The 20,507-nt window shown below is 49.3% G+C and overlaps 1 protein-coding gene across 1 annotated transcript; it reads right to left on the bottom strand.

The window, feature by feature from the left end:
* Positions 1-13,468, bottom strand: PRDM14 (PR/SET domain 14). The gene is made up of 7 exons (XM_037148957.2): positions 12,757-13,468; positions 12,507-12,560; positions 12,261-12,418; positions 10,935-11,211; positions 7,025-7,227; positions 1,942-2,043; positions 1-228 (listed from the first exon to the last, which is right to left on the bottom strand). The coding sequence occupies exons 1-7, from the start codon at positions 13,466-13,468 to the stop codon at positions 1-3; spliced, it is 1,734 nt and encodes a 577-aa protein (XP_037004852.2).
* Between the last annotated feature and the right edge of the window lie 7,039 nt (positions 13,469-20,507).

The following is a 20,507-nucleotide window of genomic DNA, read 5'->3' as shown; positions in this document are numbered from 1 at the left end:
CTAGTCGTCTTCGTGAAACTTCATGTGGGAACAGAAGGCTTCCTGGTCTAGGAAAGTTTTCCCGCAGGTGCCGCAGGAGGGGCCCTGGTCCTCCTTGTGTGACCGGCGGACGTGGCTGTCGTGGGCGGCGTGTGAGGCGAACGACTTGCCGCAGTGCTTGCACTTGAAGGGCTTCTCCCCGGAGTGCTGCCTGATGTGCGTGCGGAGTATGCTGGAGGCAGTGAACTTCTGCCGAGGACAGAGAGCAGAAAAGCCAACTTCCGTCAGCCAGAAGACCAACGAAATAAAGGGTTTACTTTTATTATTACTGACGCACATGCCACCCCCTACTTTTCCAGCAGAGGAACCTTGGGTGTGATGCTCTCGAGTATGCTGAGTCAGCGAGAGCAGCCTTTTCATAAAAGGACGAGATGGACGGGTCATTCTAGCTGGTTTTGAGTAGCCCGGGCTACTAGAACTGTGGCTTTTCAGTGTCTAAGATCACCTGCAGTCTAGTTAAAAATACAGATTGACAGCCTAAGCCCAGAGAATGTATCCAGTAAGTACACTCTTTGGGGTAATAAGGAATGCGTTTAAATAAGCAATTCTGATGTAGGGGCCCTCGAACCACACTCCAAGCTAAACTGCATTACACAACGTGTAGCTAATGCCAGCCAATATCTTCACTTCTGTGTACCCTTTACCCAATTTCCAGAGGGTCACACCTTACGGACTGTGTAACACACCAGTGGGATACTGATGTTGACAGAGTTAAGATACACAACATCTTCATCATAAATATCCTTCACGTTGCCCTTTGATAGACACACCTCGTCCCTCCCACTCCCATTTTTTAAAATTTTTGTTTTTTAATTCTTACCTGAGGACTTTTTTTTTTCATTGCTTTTAGGGAGAGGGAGAGAAACATTAGTGTGAGAGAGAAGCAGAGATTGGTTGCCTCCCTTATGCTCCCGGCCCTGGGACTAAACCCGAAACCTCGGTTTGCGCCCCAGCCAGGAACCGAACCCACAGCCCTTCAGATACAGGATGCTCCAACCAATCAAGCCACACCGGCCAGGGCCCTCTTCCATTTTTTTCTTAAGCTGTGGCAACCACTAATCTGTCCTCCATTTCTATCATTTTACCATTTGAGAATGTTATGTACAAGGAGTCATATAGTATAGAACATTTGAGAGTGGTTTTTCTCACTCGGCGTAATTCCCTGGCGAGCCACCCAGGCCACATGTCTAGTTCGCTGCCATTCATTGCTGAGTGGTGGTCCGTGGTGCGTGGGCCCACGGCCTGTCCCACCACTTACCCCTCAAAGGACACCTGGCTTGCTGGTTGCATGTGACTTACAAGGCTAGGTAAAAAAAAAAAGTTCGACTGTTTTGCAGAGTAGCTGTAACATTTTAGATTCCCAGGTACTTTTCTGTTTCTACATATCTCTTCTTGGCCACTTTCCCCCTCTCCTTTCCCCCTCATTCATATCAATACTATGCTCTGACTTTGTCAGCAACACCCAGACAGGGCCACTCTCCACCAGCTTACGTAGTGGGAGTCTACTGTGTCATTTCATCACTCTGCCCTACATGCCAATTTGGCAACAGGTGGTTAGACCTGACCACCATGAGCAAATGTGAACATATTTGGGGGTGGAAATGCAGATTGAGTTGGTAGCAAGAACTCATTATAAGCCAGGCTTTATGATTCAGGTTCCTGTCCCTGGCCGCCAAAAACAGAGCTCAAGGCAGATTCAGGGGTGTCCAAACTTTTGGTGTCTCTGGGCCACACTGGAAGAAAACGAGTTGTCTTGGGCCACACATTAAATACACAAACACCAGCGAAAACTGATGAGCAAGGAAAAGGTTTTAAGTAAATGCATGATTCTGTGCTGCGCCGCATTCACAGCCACCCTGGGCCACGGGTTGGACACCCCTGCTGGGAGGAGGTTTCCCTTACCTTCGTACAGTACACACACTGGTAGGGTCTGTCTCCGGAGTGGACTCTCATGTGCTTGTTCAGGCTGGAAGACTGAGAGAAGCACTTCCCACACGTAGAACACTAAGGCAAAAGAGAAAGCATAGAGTCGCTATCACATCTTCCTCTAGCAAGTTAATTTCCCCGTGATGTTAACGACTGTATTAATTCTGTATCTGTAGGCAAAGGATCAAGCAGGCCAAGGCCGAGGGTCTAGTTGGTAGTAGCCAGACCCCCTGGAACTGCATCGAAGAATCCAGCAGTGTGGGTTCTGGTCCAGGGCCTGCCCGGTGCTAACGTCATCTGACGTCTTTGCGTGTCAGTTGCCTCAGAATGAAATAGGGTCACGGTGTTTAATTGAGGCCTGCATTAGTCCTGCTCTGCCCACAGGTAGCTGCCTGGCCAGTACTAGTCAGTTAAACGTGGAGTCTGTCTCCTGATTTTCCCCATGGGCAAAACACATCTCTGCTTTTCTTATAGGGTAAGCACTACACAATTAATTCAATATGCATTTTTCTTTCCTAGATTTTTACTTATTTTTTAGAGAGGCAGGAAGGAAAGGAGAAGGAGGAGAGAAACATCACTCGGTTGCCTGCCGTACTCCCCCAGTCGGGGGGAGACCTGGCCCCTAATCCATGTGCCTTATTTGCCAGGGACCCAACAGGGGTGACCTCTCAGTTTGCAGGCTGGTGCTCAGTCCACTGAGCCACACCAGGCAGGGCTCAACAATTATTTATGGAGTACCTACTATGTGCTGGATACTCTGCTAGAGATAAGGAGCTAAGAATACAGTTGGGGACGGTGAATACGTGGACCAACAAGTCTCACCCTTTTGTACCTCAGGGCGCACATATACAAGTTACTAAAAATCTGTAGCACACCAAAAAATACACATTTTGCCAATATGACAAAAGGGGTATTTTGATTTATTCATGCTGAATAGCTATTGTTGTATTAGCAGTTGTCATTTTTTAATTTGACAATCTAAGAGAAAAGAGGTCAGTGTCCCTACTTAATTGTCGGATATTATATGTTTTAAAAATTCTTGTGGCACACTGGTTGAAAATCACTGATGTAGAACAAAATGGCAACACTGGTGGCAAGATCACCTGAGACTTGTACCCACAAAACAAGAGTAGGATTTTGGGGGTGCAGAGAGAGCATGTGCCACAGCCACCTGCTGTGAACAGTTCCTGTAACTTCTCTGTGCTCTAGACCCTGCTGCCTCCCACCTAATCTCAGGAAATCTGGACCAGGTGGAGGAAACCACTGTGCTTCCAGGTCCTGCCTTCCCCCATACCCCAGGTATGCTTATGTGAACAGAGGGGAGAGTGGGTAGTTTTAGATTGTGGGATTTTGGGTGGGTCTTCCATAATTTTCCTTTAGTGCTTGAAGTTTTAATGATGAGTGTGTATTATTGTTGATAGAGCAAAAAAAAAAGGTTGAAATATTGCAAAAAGAACAGATTAATCATAAAAAAGGGAGCAATAAGGCAAAGAAATTGTTCTTTCCTTTTGTGTTTAGGATTTGTGCCTCAGATGGAAAGAGTACTCTTGTACATCACTGCACACAAAGCAAGGGGAAGAAAAATGCATCTAATCTGACATGTTCTGTTAAAATTTCAGAGCTCCAAAGATAAAGAACAATTTCTACAAAGAAGAAAACTGGGCCCTGGCTGGTGTGGCTCAGTGCACTGAGCGCCAGCCTGCAAACTGAAGGGTCTCTGGTTTGATTCCCAGTCAGAGCACTTGCCTGAGTTGTGAGCTAGGTCCCCCTGGTGGGGGGCATGCTAGAGGCAAACACACATTGATGCTTCTCTCCCTCTCTGTCTCCCTCCTTCCTCCTTCTCTAAAAATGAATAAATAAAACCTTTAAAATAAAAAAAGAAAATTGGTTATGTACGAAGAAACAAGAGCCAGACTGGCATCAAATGACAGAAGAAAATGGAATGATGCCTTGCATATTCTGAGGGAAAAATCATTCTACCTATAATTCTGTATCCAGCCAAACCATGAGATATTTGAGCAAAATATCCTCAGACAAAGGACTCAGAAAACCTTTCACTAGGTTAGCTGAAATGCAATTACTTGAAGATATGCCCCAGTAAATACATAAAAGAAATCAAGAAAGAGGAAGTGTGGAAGAGAACAATCAGTAGAACTCATTCAGATTACAAAAAAAAAGCAAAACCCAAATGACAGTTCACAGACCCAGAAATCACCAGTTCAAATCCGAACAAGCTTTGGGAAGAATGTAAATGTCATCATGTAAGTTACACAATCAAGAAAGTAGTAAATTTCGCCCTGGCCTGGCAGCTCAGCTGCTTGGAGCATCGGCTGATAGGCCACGGTTGCGGGTCCGCTCCCCAGACACGGCACACACAGGCAGGGGGCCAATGGGTGCAGAACAGGTGGGACGGTGGATGGATGTTTCTCTTTCTCTCCCCTTCTCTAAGAATCAGTAAACAAAGTGAAATAACTAAATTTCTCACAATTAGAAATCCTAGCAAAAACGAAAGGTTACAAGGAAGTCACAGATGAAATAAATGAAAGTCTTGCTAATTTGAGCAATTTATGGAGTATATGAAATAATGTTTTCTGAAAAAAAAAATCAAGCCCTTTCTCCATGGGTCAAAAATTTCAGAAGGCTGGATAGAACCAATATTCTGAGTTTACATGTGAACTCTTGGTAGTCGTCGTTACAGATTACAGGGATCTCCTGACATGTTTGTTCTGTGTTCTACAGGAATTTTGCTGGACCAGACTCGTCTGAAAAGTGAGTGAGTGCATTTAGGTTTGAAGTGGGGAAGTAGGATGGCAACACTGGGTTTCCACTGTTGGTTGTACACCAGCTTCTTCTATATTTTTGTTAAAAATCACTTATCTGAAGTTCTACCTGTGTTTCACTTGAGCTTTGTCTTCTGTTCAATTGAAATGTTTTCTTTTGGGCTTCTATGGACATTCAATATATTTTGGCAAGTTAAAAGTTAAATACTACTCAATCTAAAGTATGTAAAATAAAAAGACTAAAAGAGAATAAAAATGTCGAGCAGTCAAATCAGAACAAACACCCTGAAAACTGTGGACACGAGGGCAAAGTGTCATGGATGGCATGCGGCCCCCGAGCTCCGGACGGCTTTCTCAGCCAGGGATGTGAAACCCCGTGTTAGGCTGCATTTAGAGTCGTGATAAGGAGCGAGCCTGTGAAAGGGTCAGTAAAGCAGCCCTGGGAACGCTGACTGTGACAGGACTCACTCAGCCTTTGATTGCCAGTTTAAAATGATTTCTTCTGTCTCTCAGAAACACAGCTCCTCTTAGGAAGGTCAAGTCATCGCTTTCTTCCAAATATTCCTCATTATTCCTGTCTTCCATCCATCCCTGGGCCGACAGTCCCCAAAGGCGGCAGTGCCCACCTACAGCTCCCCTGCTCGAACCCCAGCCCGAGGCCACTGTCACCAGTGTTCAGGCAAAGGACCTGTCCCACATCCTAGCAGAGATGTTTTATCCTAGGAGAAATTTACTGACGTAACTTTGAGAACCTTTCCTGAATCCAATTTCAGTAAAAACAAAAACAAAAACAGATTCCCAGTCAGGGCACAGGCCTGGGTTGCAGGCAGGTTCTCTGCAGGCCAGTTCCCTGCAGGGGATGCACGAGAGGCAACCATACATTGATGTTTCTCTCCCTCTCTCCTTCCCCTCTAAAGATAAATAAATAAAATCTAAAAAAAACCCAATATAGTCCTGTAGTGTCTACCTTCCTAACAAACACCCCGTGGTGTGGCTGGCTGCAGCGAACATGACTAATGTCCTCAGTGCCATTCCCCGTCAGCTGTGAGACCCGCCGCGAGTTTCTGTGCTGACCGACGGACGGAACCGAAAGGAGGCAGTGGTCACAGCTAGAACTATGGCGGGTGGTCACACGTCGAATTTCAGAATATAAACATGTCCAAACCCCAAACCCTAGAATTAATAAAACATGGCTTGTCAAATAGCAAAAAAACATGTAGCAAATATACATACTTTCGAGGACAGAAAGGAACCACCACCAGGCAAATACAAACTGCCAATAAAACATTTTAAAATTTGAAACTTCATTCAAAGACCTCATTAATAAAAATAAATTCGTGCAAGATCCCCGTTTTCCCTGATCAGAACGACAACAGAAACAGGACAAAGTGACTGCAGGAGACCGGGGGGCTGTGGCTCTCTGGCTGGAATTCAGATGGACACTTTCTCTGGAAGGCAGTTTAGCACCTTAACTCAAGGACCTTGAAACTCTACATGCTCTTTGGCCCCAGTTTTCTACTTGTAGCAATCTACTCTAAAGAAATAGTCAGAGATGGATAGCAGAAGTAATACTTATTTCTTAAAAATTTTTATTGATTTGTTGATTTGAGAGAGAGAGAGGGAGAGAGAAATATCAGTTTGCTGATTCACTTGTTTATGCACTGATTGCTTCTTGTACATGCCCTGACTAGGAACGGAACCATAGCCTTGGTGTGTATGGTGCATGGATGGTCGAACCAACAGAGCTACCTACGTGGCCAGGGCCAGAAATAATGGTTATTTCTATAAAATATTGCTCACTGCAGCAATCTTGGGGTGACTTGCACAAAAGAGGGGGCTGGTTACATAAATCATGGTGCAATCATCAGCTGTATGGGGACAGCTATCATGTGGCTACAAGGGAGCTTGTGATGTAATCCTAAGCCAGAAAGTTAGCCTCACCATATTCACTATGGTCTAAGGATGTTAAAAATACATACATATTGAAAAATTATACCTAAAATGTCCTAACATTGGGCCATAGCATATCAGATGGCTTTTGTTTTGTTCTTTTTTCCCTCTATACTGTATTTTCCAAGCATGCACTATATTTTCATGCTAAAAAAAAAAATGAAATTGACAGGAAAAAATGTAAAGGGTCACCAGGTAAAAACAGTGACCACTCTGTGCCTCTCCCTCCAGAGTGACAGCCAGCACCGTGGCCAGGAGGCCCTCAGTGTGTTCGGGGTTTCGGGCTGAGCGGTGGGCAGGGCCATGTGTCCCCACAACCAAGTTCTCACCTTGTGAGGCCGGTGCTTCTCGTGGACGTGGAGGATGTGGATGCGGAGCCGGTCCCGCTTCTCGAAGGACCGCTTGCAGAGGGAGCAGGGGAACTTCCTGTCACCCTTGTCCACACAGGGGGTGTACTTGAGATGTTTATCCCTGTAGTATCTGTAGGTAAACACCTTTCCACAGCGGTCACATCTGTAACCTTCCGTAGACTCTGTCAAACACAGGGGGACAAGAGCGGTGGCTTCGTCAGCTACTGTACCTCATTCTTACTTCCTGCAAGGCAGTTTTAAAGCACGTTCCCTTATAAGAAAGTTTAAACATATACTGAAGTCAAAATAATAAATCCTTGTGTGCCCAACGCCAAGCTTTGACAACGTCCAATTCACAGCCAGTTTCGTTTTCATTAGTATCACTTCCCTTCACAACAGAACACTAATTTATCATTTGGCCCATAAAGAGCTCACACCAATCTCACACATTCTGACTGGCACTTGTTACAAGGTTAATAAGCAAAACTTGCCTGTTCTCTGTCCCTTTCAGATCAGCCTGAGCTACAAGTTCAAAAACAGTTCACCCAGGACAGTGATGGACACCCAGAGCTCACACCACAGACTTCCCAAGTGCTGTCCCACTTGACCCCATTTACAAAGTCTCAGGCACCCTCTTACTTATAGCTTACTTCTCTGAAATTTGGGGGAAGATTCCAGAGCTAAAATCTTCACAAAGTAATGATGACAATATCTGGCCCCCCCAAATACATCAGGTTATCATTATGGCGAATTTAATTCTAACACTTATTTTAATGAGTTGTCACCACGCGTGACAATACTACTGAGTGATAAATAAGACCAAGGTCAATTGTTTTTCCGTCAGCGGAGGAGGGGGGACGGAGGGGAGTGGTTAGAGAAGGTGCTTCCAATTTGAGCAGAAAAGCTGCGAGGCCCAGGTTTATCTACCTGTGGGGGGCAGGGAGGCTAGAGGATGGGGCCACCTACAAAGTGGTCTCTGTGGAGGACACTGGATTCCAGAGGATAAGCGGCTTTGAGGGCCGCATGCAGCACCAAGACCTCATTGCCTGGTCCCCGGGAGGGAGTAAAGAGCCAGGAGTGAGTGTATGCAAGAATCTGGAGATGGAAATCTTTTTAGCATCAGGACAGCAGGGAAGCTATCCATCAGGGGCTTTGTTAGTTAACAACTATGTCGCTGGCACATTTAACACATGGCTAAGGAAATAAACCATTAAGTAAATAACCAGGAAGGCAACCAGCAACCCCAGGATAATCTATCCCACCCCCCTGCACCCGCCCCCGTCTACCACTTTCATTGAGGTGCTAATATTCTCTGAATCCCCAGGCTGGACCAAATCCCCATGCTGGACTGGTTTTTGCTCAAAGCTAGAAGTTTCTTTGGTCAGAAATACCTGGCCTTTCTACTTCCTGGGATGGGAAAAAGGGGTCTACAAGATGGGACCAGTGATCTTTACAAATCAAAGCATTAGAATACACCAAATTGAAAATATGGGTCCTATAAATTTACCTTACCTTATTTTTATCCTGTTCCCTCTCCTTATCTCCTGCCCCTCACCCCAGCTCAATCAACTGCTCTTTAGTCCAGGGCTTCCTCAATCCCGAACTGATGCTTCTTGTCTCACCCCGGTTCAGACCGAGTTTTGTAAGGATTAAGAGTTGCTGTCACATTCCGCACCTCCAGCCCCCTAAACACACACTGGGAAGGCTGCATACTCAAACAACCGCCCACATAGGGTCCAGGCCCTTCCCTCTCACCCAGGGCCTTAAGGGGAAGGGTCTCACCAGCCCTTGCCGAAAGCCTTTGAGAAGAGGTTCTTTGTGAAAGGACAGAAGAATTTTCACTTTTTTTTTTATCCTATCCAAGAACATTTGTAACAGAAAACAAATGAATTCATCCCTTATTCTTCCCAACTAATCAAATCCTTGACAAGTCATCTCCCCCATGTTGTCAAAACGTACTTTACCGTAACAGTGGGGTCAGCATCGGATACTTTCCTTCCTACCTGGAGCACAGGTAAGCTGATGACGCTCCTTCCCCGCTCCCACCATTCTCCTAAGCCCTCATCCCTGTTGCGTGTGCGCTTGGGGTCTCTGCTGTCTGCATAGTATTCCATGTTCATAAGTCCTCACTTACTTAATTATTCAACTATTGAGCACGGACACTGTGCTTTTCCACTAATATGGATGTTTCTGTAGCAAAGACCCTTGTGGATAAAAAATCCTTCGGGACTATTTCCTGAAGATAAGTTTCCAGAAGAGTATTACCGAGACGTCACAGCTTATGAACACTTTAACAGCTGCCTACATCGTGGTAAAAAATTTTTTCAAAGAGGATTAGCAAATTCAGCCAGTAATCCAGCATATATTTGTCTCATTATCTATTTTTAACTTTTATTTTAAAAGCAATAGAAAGATTTTGGGGAAGTGACCAAAAAGCCATGCTTGGCTCGGTGCTAAGTATGTGGTAACTCAGAGCCCCGGGACTGTCCAGTCCCACCATCTTGCCCCCACCCTCACGCCGGGGTGGTGGGGAGATAGTTCACCCAGTCGATTCTGACAGGCCCTCATCCTTTGGATTGTAGAAAGATACCTCCCTCTCCTTATTTACTTCCTAATCCCTCGTGACTGCATAGTTGCCTTTGGCTTCACCACCCCCAGCCTGGGCAGCCTTCTCTCTCCCTGCCTAACACACTCCGCATTTCATTTTACCCCTAAGTAGCTTTTCGAGTCCTAAGTGTCTTCCTCCTTCATTCAATCCACACTGGGATCCAGGAGCCAGGGATATGAAGGTTTAGGGTCATTTCCTGTCCTGAAGGGCTCAGCCTAGCACGGAGACATGAATGCGGACAATCACTGCAGTATGCGGTGAATGCAATTCGCATTTTCTTTTACCTGCTATTCATGACACGTATTATAACATCAGGTGTTCTTCTACCTGATTATACATGTTACAGTCACTTGCACTTGTCTTGTCCCACCTACAAACAAGACCAGTGGCTCCCAAGCTCCTGTGTATATAAAAATCACCCCGAGAGATTTTTTTAAAATGTGAATTCCAGAAGCACACTCCCACAGAGTGGGCTGGTGGTCCTTTAGCCCCTCGCTATTAAAATGTGGTCCAGGGACCAGCAGTGCCCGCATCCTCTGGAAGCTGGATGGAAATGCAGGATCTCAGGTCCCAGGCTGGAACGAGACCCTGCACCTTCCCAAGGTTGCCCAGGGATTCACAGCCCCAGGAAAATGGGAGAATGAGAGTCTAGCTCAATGCCTGTCAAACTTGACTGTGACCCACAGTAAAAAATACATTTTCTATTTAAGACCCAGCAAACACACACATCCATTTGAAACAAAACTTCACAATGCTTGCTCTTCCTTTAGTGAGATTCACATCAGTATATTCTATCCTAATTTATTCTTATTTTCTCTTTTCTTCAATGCGAATCTCCACCACTGAACTGATTTCTCCCCCACTTAAGACGCTGCAACCCACCCCCTGAAAAACGCTGCTCTGGAGTGGAGACTTCATGGGCAGAGTTAGCCTGAGCAGAGTGGGATCAAACCCCGGCTCATCTGAGGCGGAGGTTGCGTTGGTTTATCTCGCTTTTATTGCATTCTCTTGGTGGGGGAGAAGGGGGACAAGAACAGGGATCCTTGTGAATAGAAGCGGCTTCAGCAGCTTGGGAAAGACAGGGGGGCTTTTCCTCCAGCCGGGTAATGCCCTCCTGGTTAGAGACACTCTCGGTTTAGTCTCCTGCATTAAGCCTTCGGGAGGGAGGAGCTCCACAGGCAGTTGAGAAACTGCGAGAAGGCGTTCCTGTTGGGAAAAGAGCCCCGCCCCGCCCTCGCCCCCAGTCGCGCCGCACGGGGCATAGCAAAGCTGTGCGCTCACCTTCAGAGGCTCCAGGCGCCTGAGCCTGCTTCCCCGGCTCGGTCTCCTGAAGGCTCACGGGAATGTCCAAAAACTTTTCATAGCAGTCTCCATACCACACAAGGAGCTCTTGGTTCTGGTAGATCTCCTTGCAGCTCTCGTAAAATATCTGCCCCTGACACTGCACAGCAACCAGGTTCTGCTCCTTGGGAAACCGGGCGCAGTTGACGTACGACATCCAGTTCCCCGCACCTCCTTTTCCATCTATAAAGTGGCTCAAACGACCATCTTCAAAGATCTAAATGAAGTAAGAAATGATGTTCAGAATTTGCTCTTTTTTTGGGCCTAAACTATGAAATAAATTTACTTTGTTAAAAGTTTATAGTTCAAATCTCACACGTGAGTTCATTAAATATATTTATTATTATTCTATGCCTAAATTTTATTAGCTCAAGAACATCTCTATAGGTGATGTGACATTAAAAAAAATTTTTAGAAGATTTTATTTATTTATTTATTTATTTTTAGGCAGAGGGGAAGGGAGGAGGAGAGGGAGACAAACATCAATATGTGGTTGCCTCTTATGCACCCTGCCACTGGGGACCTGTCCTTTAACCCAGGCATGTGCCCTGACTGGGAATCAAACCAGCAACCCTTTGGTTCACAGGCTGGTGCTCAATCCACTGAGCCACACCAGCCAGAGCTAAAAAAATTTTTACGTTATCACTTTCTTGATTTCCAAATTTTTATAGTGAGTAAGGGAGACAAAGAGGTTATGTTCAATTCTACCACTTAAAGGCAAGAAATTCGTTTTGTATTTTCATCCCAGCCTGGCTTTCATGCTTATTAATGAAACCATATTTTAATTATTTTTCTGCTCTTGGTAATTCCACTGGCTGCATGTTTTGTTATTATAAACAACACCGAGATTTGCATCTTCCACATAGCCAGAATTTCAGCTTACTTCCCTGAACTGCATTATTGGAAGTAGAAATTCAGGGTCAAGGTGGTTAGTTAATCCATTCTGACAAACTGCAGTCTATCCGGCATGTCCCATACACAGTCAAGAGTCTCAGGATTTTAACTAAGTTCATAGGCAAATGATATAAAAAAACTTAAATTTAAATATATACATCCTGGCTCATATTCAGACTAAAATGACTTAGGGAACCACAAAACACTCAGGATTTCTGCAGAACTGCTATCAGTCAAGGTCACAGAGAGGCTTTCCCTTTCTTTACAGCACAAAACAGGCAACGCAGCCAGCAAATTGCGGCCCTCCAGGCCTCTCCCAGAGGGGCACAGGCAAGGTGCTCCCCCCCCCCCCCCGACCAAAAGTATATTTACCTCCCACATCAGAGAATTGTCCCCATAGGTCTTGACTTCACTGGCGTTGACCACTTTACCCTGGAAGGGCCCAAACCTGACTCCTTTGGCGACGAGGCTACAGCAGAAGACACCAAAGTGGGGGACTTCACCGAACGGCACCTGTCTGAGGCAGAGACCTAGGGGAACCCGGAAAAGGGAAGCAGATGAGGAAATTGACTGTATTCACCTGGGGTAGGAAATCCAGGCAAGGAGCTCTCTGCCTACCTTCTGGTAGTTGAAGGGAGTCCTGGTCCAGAGTTCGCGGAAGACACTCAGGCCCTTGAAAAAGGCAGGGTTAAATTCTTATTTTTCATTAAAAGTATTAGGAAATCCTTTCGGGAGGCTCCACCCCCTGCAGCCCTCTCTATCCCCCCCTTCGCGACTCAGATCCACCCTGATGTGCCCCTTCCCACCCCTCACCCCATCGGACACCCAGCCACCCTAACCCGACCCGGCCCGGTCGAGCCGCCTTTACCGGAGCCGTCGGCGGGGACCACGAGGCCCGACGCTGCCAGGGGCAGGCGCGCCGGGTGCTCCGGGCTGGGGATGACCCCGTACAGAACCACGTGCAGGTCCTCCTGGGTGAAGTGGTACCGGGGAGCGGACTTCCTCTCCTGGTTCCGGCGTGGCGACTCAACCTCAGGCTCCTTGCTGGAGAAGTGAGGTGGCACCTGGGAGGTCCTCGGCCCCTCCGGTAACAGCGAAGCAGCCACAGGGGGCGGCGGCGGCGGCGGCGGCGGCATGAGAACCTCGGGTCCGTAACACTGGCCGCTGTCGCTTCGGCCGCCGATGTGGGCCAAGTCTTCACTGGGGGCCGCAGTGTAGTCGCGGCTGGGGTTCACGAAGTGTTGCAGCTCCTTGGGGAAGTGGGGAAACGGGTACCACGGCGGCAGCTTGCCCGGCCAGGGCAGGTCGTAGAGTGGCTCCCTCTGCAGGGCCAGGCCCGGGCTCAGCAGGGGAGGCGCGGTCCGGAAGGCCAAGGGGGCCATGGCCTGGGCGGCGGGCACCGCGGGCACCGGGAAAGGCTGGTAGTCGTCCTCCGCGGCGGTCGCGCTGCTCCCGTAGGGTGCATAGGGCGGGAAAGGCGTGTAGTAGGGGCCCAGGTGTTGGGGGCTGCTCTGGATCCTCTCGGGCGGATAGTACACCTTCTCCGGGGGTCCGGCCTCGCCTGGAGGCCGCAGAGCCATCCCGGGCCACGGCGCGCGGCGGGTCTGCGAAGAAGCAAGAGCAGCTCAGGACGCGCGCCTCCTGGGCCGGGCTCCTGCCTCCACACCTGAGCCAGCCCCGAGGGCAAAGGGAATAGGATACACGCCCAGTTTGATCCCGCAAGCTCGGCTTCACGAACAAAATAAAAAGAGCAAAAAACCTTAAAACCTTCCTCCCCATTCCCCCTGCAAAACGAAATTCTGCCGGGATCCCGCCCGACTCCAAGTTCCAGGTGAGGGCCGCCCTTGCCTTCCCTCTGCAAACACACCTTGACCAAGCGAGGTCGGGTTGCAACACCCACTCTCTCCTCCAGGCCCCCAATCCGGCTCCTGCAAAATCTGTTTTAAGAGCCCCCTCCCGCCCTCTTCTCGGCCCTACAAGGCTCTTCCCTCGGTCGGGGGAGCCGCCGGGCCGTCCCAAGCCCAAGGCTGGGCCGGGAGTCGAGAGCAAGACCGCCTGGGCTTGGGGGGCAGGCTGCAGCCCCACGCCCTCCCGAGTCCCGGCGGGAAAGGAAGGACCGAGGGTCCCGGGTCGCATCTCGGGAGCAGGAGACGCGCTCCCACAACAGGTCTCTGACCCCGCGGACCCAGGCAGGCGGGCTGCCCGGAGTCCAAAGCCAGCGCCGGGTTTCCCACCTGGATCGAGTCCCGCCACTTCCCAAGTCCCTCGGGTCACTCCAGTCAGCCCACCCGCGGGGCTGCCACTCGGGAGCAGGTGAGACCAGCCTCAGGACCGGTGGGAGGGCGAAGCCCCAGCCGCTCCCTCGCCGCCGCCTAAAAGGATGGCGTTTTAATGGACACAAGTTCAGCAAGGCTGGAGAATGGAGCGTCCTCAGGGCCGGCGCATCTTGAGGACAAGATCAATGAGCCCAGTAAGAAAACCAAGCAGGGTCGTGACTCAGAAATTAAAGAACACGGGGTCAGCGGGAGAGGTCAACCGCGACGAGGGCTTCTGCCCGGCTCCTCTGCGTCCCCCAGGGCGCCCCGCTCCCGGCCTCCCCTCACCCCGAGGACCCGCAACTCGGGGTTGAGCGGTCCTTAGTGAACGAGGGCCCAAGAGCGTAAAACGACCTCCCCGAACGAACTGCGACAGCGACTACTGCCGGTACTTCCCACCCGCCAGGTAGACGGCGGCCCCGGGCACCGGGGCGCCCCCGGCCCGGCACCCACCTTCCAAAGCGCCGCCACCGAGCGGGATCCTCCGGGACCTGCACGAGATCTGCACGGGACCGGCCGGCTGCGGGCCGAGCGGGTGGGCAGAGCCGGGGTTTAAGAGGGCGGCGGGCAGGCGGGGCCGCGAGACTTGGAGAGGACGAGGGTGGGGAAGGGATGCCGCCCATCCGAGTCCCGAGGCCGGTCTCGTCCCCGCCCACCGCAGCCATTGGCCGACGCTCGACTCGCCCCCTGCCCGCGGCGGGTCGCGCGCGGGACTCCTCGGGTCCCCGCGCCCTCACCGGGGCCGGCGGGGAGCTCCGGCCGCCCGCGGTCCGCCGCCGCGCGATCGCCGCCACGTGTGCGCCACGCGCGAGGGGTGGGGGCGCCGGGAGCCCGCGCCGGTGTTACCCTCGTGCCCGGACGAGCCTGCGCCCGCGCCCCGACTCCGGAGCCCAGCGCGCGGGGCCGGGACGCGTGCGGAGCTCGCGCCCCGCCTTTCGGCGTCGAGTTTCTGAGACCTGCGCCTGGCCTAGGGCCGCGGCGAATGCAAGGGCCCGGTGGACTTTCGTCCTTGTTACCTCGTGGGGAGCCCGGAGGCGTCCCTAACGCTCCCGAGGCTCCGGGGCTTTCACTTCTGACGCGGTCACTTTCAGGCCGAGGGGAGCGGCCCCGCGCGCCACGCCTGTCCCTTCCCCGCGGGGAAGGCACGCGACCAGGACGCGCCGGGCTCGGGAAAGCACAGTTCGGACCCTGCGCGGACGCTCGGAGGCCGCGTTCGTATTCATCCTCTAGGCCGGCCATTGGGAGGGAGGAAGGAGCGCGTGGGCCCGTTCGCATTCACATTCACTTTCTCATCGAAGCACCTCGGGTGGGAAACCGGTGAGATGCGGGCGACCCCGGCCAGCTCCCGCGCTGCCCGCCCGGGGTGTGGCCACCCGCCCAGCCCCCGCCGGGTCCTGACCCGGGGGAGGGAAAGGAGGACTCGTCGACGGCCCTCCGGCCGAGGGAGGCCACCGGAGGTCCCGCCGCTGCGGCCCCGGCGTCGAAAGCAGCTGCGGCGGCGCGGCGCGCCCTCCGCCGGGCCCGGACCCTGCGGCCTCGACCCGGACGCGGAGGCGCAGGCGGAGGAGGGAGGCGCGGGACCCCAATTCCCGCCGCCGCCGCCGCCCCCGCCGCCCCCGGGCCAGTCACCGCCCGGACGCCCGCGGTGGGCCCGCGCTGCCCGAGTCCCGGCTCGTGTCCGCGGTGCGGCGTCGGAGATAAGCGACGGGTCATTTTCTCTACGGGGTGGAATGACAGCCGCTTTCTGTCTCCGCGGTCGTGCACCTCGACCCCAGCTCTTCGTACCTGGCGGGTAGGTTGAAGTGAAGAGTCCTCGGGAAAACGGAGTCAGTTCTGCCGCCGTCTTCCTCCCGGAGCAGAGCCGCCCAGGGCTCCCCCCGCCCCCGTGTACCGGAGCTGCCGAACCCGGAGGCCTCGCGGGCCAGACTGATGCTGCGCCGACACTTGGGTGGTCCGTGGAGGTCAAGTGCTCCGATGGCGGGGGGTTTTTGTTTTTGTGTTTTGCCGTCACTCCAAGGTTGTAGCTTTAGTTTAGCAGAAGCAACAGGAATATTATTTCGGGTCTTGTTCAGCAAAGAACTCACAGTTTAATTTTTTTGTTGTTAAAAATTTTATTTATTTTTAGAGAGAGGGAAGGGAGGGAAAAAGAGAGAGAGAAACATCAATTTTGGGTTGCCTCTTGAGCGTCCCGGACTAGGGGCCTGGCCTGCAACCCAGGCGTGTGCCCTGACCGGGAATTGAAACTGTGACCCCTGGGGCTGCAGGCTGGCGCTCTGCCCACTGAGCCACAGTAGCCAAGGCCAGAGTTTAAAATATATTTTTTTAATTTAATTATAAACTTGCTTGTTTAAATAGTTTGGAGAAATAGACAAAGTAAAAATGGAAGTCCCTGCCCAGCGCTCATCCCTACTCTCCAGAGGCGACACTGATTAATAACTTGGTTTTCCCATCCCATTATATATATATATATATTTATATATAAACATATAAAAATCCCATTACATATATAAATATAAAATATATCCTATTTTATAAATATATAAATATTTATAAATATATCCCATTATATATATTAAATTGTTTATATTCTTAGAATTCTTTGACGAAATGGGATTATACTTTTATACAATTTTTCTCACTATCTCTTAGTTACCATTCCTGTCAGTCAGTACACTAAAATTAACATTATTTCTAATAATAGCTGCATGGTACAGAAATCCATCTTAAGGGTGTTCCCTAGGTTTTACAGCCTCCTCTTGGAAGGTATTTAGGTTGTTACCAGTTTTTAAACTCTTCAAGCAGCTTCTGGGAACATTATACCAGCTTCTGTTATATAGACTTATTTGCCCACTGTGCTTGTAGAATGAATAGCTAGGTGTGAGGCTGCTGGATCAACAGGTACATGTTGGTAAGTAGTTCACGCCATCCCGATGTACACCTTCCCCACCCAGGAGTGCAGATGCCCTGTTTCTCCATGTCCTCACCTAACACTGAAGAGTGTCCATCCTTTAAAGCTGCCTGTCTTTCACGCGAGAAGTGAGATCGTATTCTAATACGCCTTTCAGTCATTTACCCAACAGACTTCCTGAACACTTAGGTATTGATTGCTGGACAGCAAGCCAGATGCTGGGAATCCAACTGTGAACAAAGCAGCCGGGTCCAGCCCTGGGCCCCATAACGGTTTTATGAGGAAGATAAATATTTGTGGGAATACTTGATGAATGTGTGACTACAGGCTGTAGTGGGAACCGTGAGAGAGAAGAGGGCCATGTCCTGACCTAAGCCGGAAGGACAGCGAGGTTCTCTTGCCCTAGAGGATTTGAAAAGTGTATCTGAAATTAACTAGGTGATGGGGACAAGTGTCCCCGGTCCAGAGGCCCTGTGGTCCAGAGGGAGCTCGCCTGAGTCACAGTACAGAAGGGTGCCTGGTGTTGGGGGGAGAGAGATGGGGAGGCGGTAGAACTAGCAGAGACCGGGTCATGCAAGGGACAGCTGTGAAGATATAATTAAGCACCGACCGTTACATTTTCACAAGTCTTTCCTGAGGGAGTGCTAGGAAGTTTTTGATGGGAATAAGAAGCTACTGCAGCCACCCAGTACACTTCATTCCAAAATAATTTCAGCACTCCCTTCGTTAACTCGAGGTCAGTATTTGTTTATGGTTCTTTTTTTTTAAGGTAAAATTTATACACTAGGAAAATTCACACATCTAAATTGAACCATGAGTTTTGATGGTTGCATAAATCTGTGAGTCCACACTCCTCGTCAAAATAGAGAACTGACCGCCCCAGATAGCCTTCCACCCCCCTTCCCAGTGAATCTCCATATCCAGCTGCCTCAGAGACCATTGTTCTGCCTTTTCCTTCCTGCAGGTGAGTTTTGCCTATTCTGTAATGCCATGTGGGTGGAGCCATACAGAACACATTGTTCAGCGTACTGTCAGAGCCTTTGCTCTTCGACCATGAAAAACGTTGGCGCACCCTGAGAAAAGGCTAACAGCAAAGAGAACAATCCATATCCCACTGCAGGGGGGGATTATCTGAAGCCCAACTGGAAGGGTTCAATGGGCCTTGAGATTCCAGTCTGCCCATGCCCCTTCATACCTTTGGTTTTTCCAGGAGTATATCCGCGGCAGATGCGACATCCTCAACAACAGTGTCAGCATTGTTTACAACGGCAGCGTATCAGCGCATCTTGGCGATCACTGGTGGGTGGTCTCACCTGGGATCTCAGAAGCTCTGGTGCTTCCAAGAAGCTGTTCTAAGAACCTTGGAAGGTATTTGCACATAGTTTACGTCCAGATCTGACTCAGTACTTTGGTATTGGGGCCTACTTTCAGCATTCTATCATGGCTGCTTTGAACCCCTCCCAGGTCACAGGTTTTGGTTATCTTGCTGGGCCAGTGCTCTCCTAAAGGCTGCCTGCTGGGGGTAAATGATGGAGCAGGGCATTTCATTTCTCTTAGCAACTAGATCACCTCAAACATTACTTACTGTGGTTGCATTAGGGCGCTTTAAGGTTCCTTAACCTTGATAGGGGTCCTCCCTGAGGTTACACAGCCTCACCGTATTTTTTTTCTTTTTAAGTGTATTTCATTCATTATGCTGTTACAGTTGTCCCGACTTTTCCCCCTCTGCCCCCCTCTGCCCGGGTACCCTTCTTCCCTCCGGCAATCTCCCTCACCCGCTTAGTTCCCGTCCGTGGGTCCTGCATGTAAATTCTTTGGGTTCTCCATTTTTTGTACTCTTCTTAACCTCCCCCTGTCTCTTCTTAGAGACTAAGAAGCCAATTATGCTTCTTAGTCTCTGTACCCTTCCCCCATTCTCCTCCTTCCCCCTCCCGACTGATAACTCTCCAAATTATCTCCATGTCTATGATTTCGTTCCCTTTCTAGTTGTTTGCTTTGTTTGTTTTTTTGATTCAGTCATTGCTAGTTGTGAGTTTGTTGTCATTTTAATGTTCATAGTTTTGATCTTTTTCTTAGGTAAGTTCTTTAACATTTCATGTAATAATAGCTTGGTGATGATGAATTCCTTCAGCTTTACCTTATCGGGGAAGCTCTTTATCTGCCCTTCCATTCTAAATAATAGCTTTGCTGGGTGGAATAATCTTGGATGTAGGTCCTTGCCTTTCATCACTTTGAATACTTGCCAGTCCTTTCTTGCCTGCAAGGTTTCTTTTGAGAAATCAGCTGACAGTCTGATGGGAATTCCTGTGTGGAAAACTCTCTGTTTTTCTCTTGCTGCTTTCAAGATTCTCTCTTTAACCTTTGGCATTTTATTTTTTAAATATATTTTATTGATTATGCCATTACAGTTGTTCTATTTCCCCCTTCATGCCCCTCCACCCTGCACACCCCCTCCCCTACCATTCTCCCCTTTAGTTTATGACCATGTGTCTCAAGTTCTTTAGATTCTATATTTCCCATACTATTCTTGCCCTCCCCTATCTATTTTCTACCTACCGTCTATGCTACTTATTTTCTTTCTTTTTATATATATATATTTTTTTATTTTATTGATTATGCCATTACATTTGTTCTATTTCCCCCCCTTCATTCCCCTCCACCCTGCACACCCCTCCCCCCTTTAGTTCATGGACACTTGTCTCAAGTTCTTTAGATTCTATATTTCCCCTACTATTCTTACCTTCCCCCCTATCTATTTTCTATCTACTGTCTATGCTACTTATTTTCTGTACCTTCTCCCCCCTTCTCCTTCTCCCACTCCCCTGTTGCTAACCCTACATGTGATCTTCATTTCTATGGTTCTGCTCCTGATCTAGCTGTCCTCTTAGTTTGCTTTTGTTTTAGGTGTGGTTGTTAATAACTATGAGTTTGCTGTTCTTTCACTGTTCATCTTTTTATCTTTTTCTTAGATAAGTCCCTTTAACATTTCACATAATAAGGGCTTGGTGATGATGAACTCCTTGAATTTGACCTTATCTAATAAGCACTTTATCTGTCCTTCCATTCTAAATGAAAGTTTTGCTGGATAGAGCAATCTTGGATGTAGGTTCTTGCCTTTCATGACTAGGAATACTTCTTTCCAGCCCCTTCTTGCCTGTAAGGTCTCTTTTGAGAAATCCGCTGACAGTCTGATGAGAACTCCTTTGTAGGTGGCTGTCCCCTTATCTCTTGCTGCTTCTAGTATTCTCTCCTTCATTTTAATCTTGGCTAATGTAATTATGATGTGCCTTGTGTGTTCCTTCTTGGGTCCAAGTTCTTTGGGACTCTCTGAGCCTCCTGGATTTCCTGGAAGTCTATTTCCTTTGCCAGATTGGGGAAGTTCTCCTTTATTATTTG

Source organism: Artibeus jamaicensis, unplaced genomic scaffold (assembly GCF_021234435.1).
Source record: "Artibeus jamaicensis isolate MK-2021 breed Jamaican fruit bat unplaced genomic scaffold, CSHL_Jam_final scaffold_916, whole genome shotgun sequence".
In the NCBI taxonomy this organism is placed as follows: domain Eukaryota; kingdom Metazoa; phylum Chordata; class Mammalia; order Chiroptera; family Phyllostomidae; genus Artibeus; species Artibeus jamaicensis.
Note: the sequence above shows the minus strand (reverse complement) of the source record. Positions and strands in the feature narration are given on the sequence as shown.